Raw genomic sequence first — 3133 nt, forward strand, 5'->3', positions numbered from 1 at the left:
TTGCACCAAAAGCACACATTGTCATTGAACTTAAAGCTCCAAAGTCTGATTTAATCGATGAAGATGGGTTTACAAAGGTGGTAAACAGGAAAAGTTCAGCACAAAAAAAGAGTCCTGCACTGGCTGTTCAGCCCCATAGCCTTGGACGTTTGAAATGAATTTTGCAGCTTGGAACGTAAGGGGTATCAACAAAGCCTCTCATAAAAAAGATTGTAAAATTTTATTCTATCTAATAAAGTTAACCTCATGGGAGTTTTAGAAACTAAAGTCAAGAGTGGTAATGCTATGGGTATTTTGAAGAAAATTCGTAGGGACTGGAAATGGTTATTTAACTATAATCATCATTACAATGGTCATGTATGGGCTGGTTGGAATCCCAGTGTGTGGGATATTTCTATTCACTCGTTGTCTAGCCAGGTTATTACTTGTAATGTTATTTTTCTAGAAAATAACATCTCTTTTTTAGTATCGTTTGTGTATGCTTTTAATAATGCAATAGACTGAGTTCCTCTATGGGATTATTACTTGGCTTTGAGTAATACTACATCACCTTGGTGCCTCCTTGGTGATTTCAATTGTGTTACTAGTCTTGGTGAAATTTCTAGTAGCAGGGAACATTGGATGCCAGCAATGCAAGCATTCAAAGATTGTCTTGCTAACTGTGGCCTTGATAATGTGCGTATAATGGGGGATATTTTTACTTGGACCAACAAGCGTCAAAATAATCTTGTGCTAAAACGCTTAGTTAGAATGATAGCTAATGGTCATTGGTTCAATTCTTTTACCGAGGGAAATGTTTTTGTCAAACCTCGTGGCATCATGGACCACAATTCCATCTTTTTTGAAGAGCCAATGCAACTTCAAAAGCTCAACAAACCTTTTCAGTTCTTTAACTTCATGGCCGATATTCCAGGGTTTCATGATGTTATTGAAAAAGCCTGGTCTTTACAATGCTCAGGCCCTTGCTATAATCGTTTTGCTTCCACGTTAAAAGAAACCAAAGTTTTTCTTAGACAGCTTAATAGGGATCATGGAAATGTATCTTCTAATGTCCTGAGAGCAAGAGCTAATCTAGAGGATATCCAAATATGTATAATCAATAATGGAGATCCCACCCTTTTTACTTTGGAAAAAGACCTCATTATCAAGCTCAATATGGCTCTTGTCGAGGAGGAATCTTTATTTCTTCAAAAATCTAGAGTGAAGTGGATGGGGCTTGCAGATGGAAATAACTCTTATTTCCTCAAACAATGTAAAGCAAACTTTAATCATAACAAGGTGCTAGCTCTTGAGGATTCGGGAACCATGATGCAGGGCCAGTTACCGTGTGCTAACTTAGCAATCAATTACTTCAAAAACATGTTGGGGCCTGAGATTGTTTACTCTCGTATTGATTTGGAGCCTGTTGATTGCAAGGTCCTTACTGAGGCCCATGCTACTTTTATTTGTGCTCAAGTTACAGATGCTATTATTCTTGATACCTTGAAGAAATTGAAGAAAAATAAGGCGCCCGGGCCTGATGGATTTAATGTCAATTTTTTTTGATACCTGGAGCACCACATGGTCTGATTTCTGTGCTTGAGTAAAGAATTTTTTTGAGACTGGGTTTCTTCCCTCAGGTATAAACTCAACATTCATCTCCCTTAATCCTAAAGTAGATTCGCCCACTATTATGAGTGATTTTCGCCCTATCTCCCTTTGCACTGTTATGTATAAATGCATATCCAAAATCATAGCAGCAAGGCTCAAATTAATCATCCCTTCTACATTGATATTGCTCAATCTGCATTTATTCCGGGGAGGTCTATATCTGACAACATATTGCTTGCTCAAGAATTATTCTGTGGCTATGATAGGGACACATGCTCCTCTAAGTGTGCACTCAAGATTGACCTTCATAAGGCATTTGATTCTTTAAACTGGGACTTTATTATGGTTGTTTTGTCTAGGCTTCATTTCCCAGATATTGTTATCATGTGGATCAAAGCGTGTCTTTGCACTACTCGCTTTTCTGTAAATCTCAATGGTGTTATTCACGGGTATTTTCCAGGGTCTAAGGGCATTCGCCAAGGGGATCCAATGTCTCCTTATACCTTCGCCATGTGTATGCAAATATTGTCCAACATCCTCAACGAAGTCCCTCAGGATTTCAAATATCATTGGCGTTGCAAAGAAATAGGCCCCACGCACCTATTTTTTGTTGATGGCATTCTCTTTTTCTCTCATGGATCCCGTAATTCGATTATGCATATTATGTATTTGATTGCTAAATTTTCCTCTTAGAGTGGTCTATCTCCTAGCATCCATAAAAACAACGGCTTTTTAGGAAACTGTGATCCTGATTTTATTGAGTGGTTTGATTCCTTGTTGATTTCTTGTTGAACCGATTTTACCATACTTTTCTTTAAAGTGACCAATTTTAAGTTTTAGCAACCATTTTCACCATAAGGGCCCAAAATCTAAGTCATTCACTACCATCTGCTTCAACATCGGTCGATTTTGCACAATAGATTTGATTATTCATTTTCGGCCTACTGTTATATACATGATCAAATATAGTGCCCGTTTGGGAAATCTTAAAATAAGTAACTTATGACTTAAAATGATTAAGTGCGAAATAAGTGATAAGTTGATAAATACTTATAAGTTCTATAAGTGTTTGGATAAATTTACTTATAAGTCAGAATTTTTTTTACTTAAATGAATTAAAACAAATAATTATTAAATATAATTATCTTAGTTCATGAATCTTAAATTAGAAAATATTTAAAAATTTATATTTTAAAATCAAAACTTTAGAAAAAAGTGAAAAAATGAAAATAAGTTGGAAAAAAGTACGTCACTGCCAACTTTCAACTTATCAGCTTATAAGTTGTAAATTCAGCTTATAAGTTGGGTCGACAAATACTCGTCGATAAGCTGTTAAGGGCTTATAAACCATAAGTGGCTTATAAGTAGCGTGCCAAACAGTCCCATAATAAATAGCTTTTTTGTGTCTATAAACCATCGCAAATTGGTCATAAATAATTCTACATTTCTGACCAACCTTTTCCAACCAAAATATAGGTCGGTTAGTGGGAAATAGTTATGAAGTGGATTTCCACCGCGTTATTTGGGGTCACAAGTTAAGATA

At 35.9% G+C, this 3133-nt stretch overlaps 1 protein-coding gene across 1 annotated transcript; it reads left to right on the forward strand.

The window, feature by feature from the left end:
* Positions 1–630: 630 nt before the first annotated feature.
* LOC141680758 (uncharacterized) lies at positions 631–1545 on the forward strand. Its single transcript, XM_074486891.1, has one exon. The coding sequence runs from the start codon at positions 631–633 to the stop codon at positions 1543–1545; it is 915 nt and encodes a 304-aa protein (XP_074342992.1).
* The last annotated feature ends 1588 nt before the right edge of the window (positions 1546–3133 follow it).

This window comes from Apium graveolens, chromosome 8 (assembly GCF_009905375.1).
Source record: "Apium graveolens cultivar Ventura chromosome 8, ASM990537v1, whole genome shotgun sequence".
Classification (NCBI taxonomy): Eukaryota; Viridiplantae; Streptophyta; class Magnoliopsida; order Apiales; family Apiaceae; genus Apium; species Apium graveolens.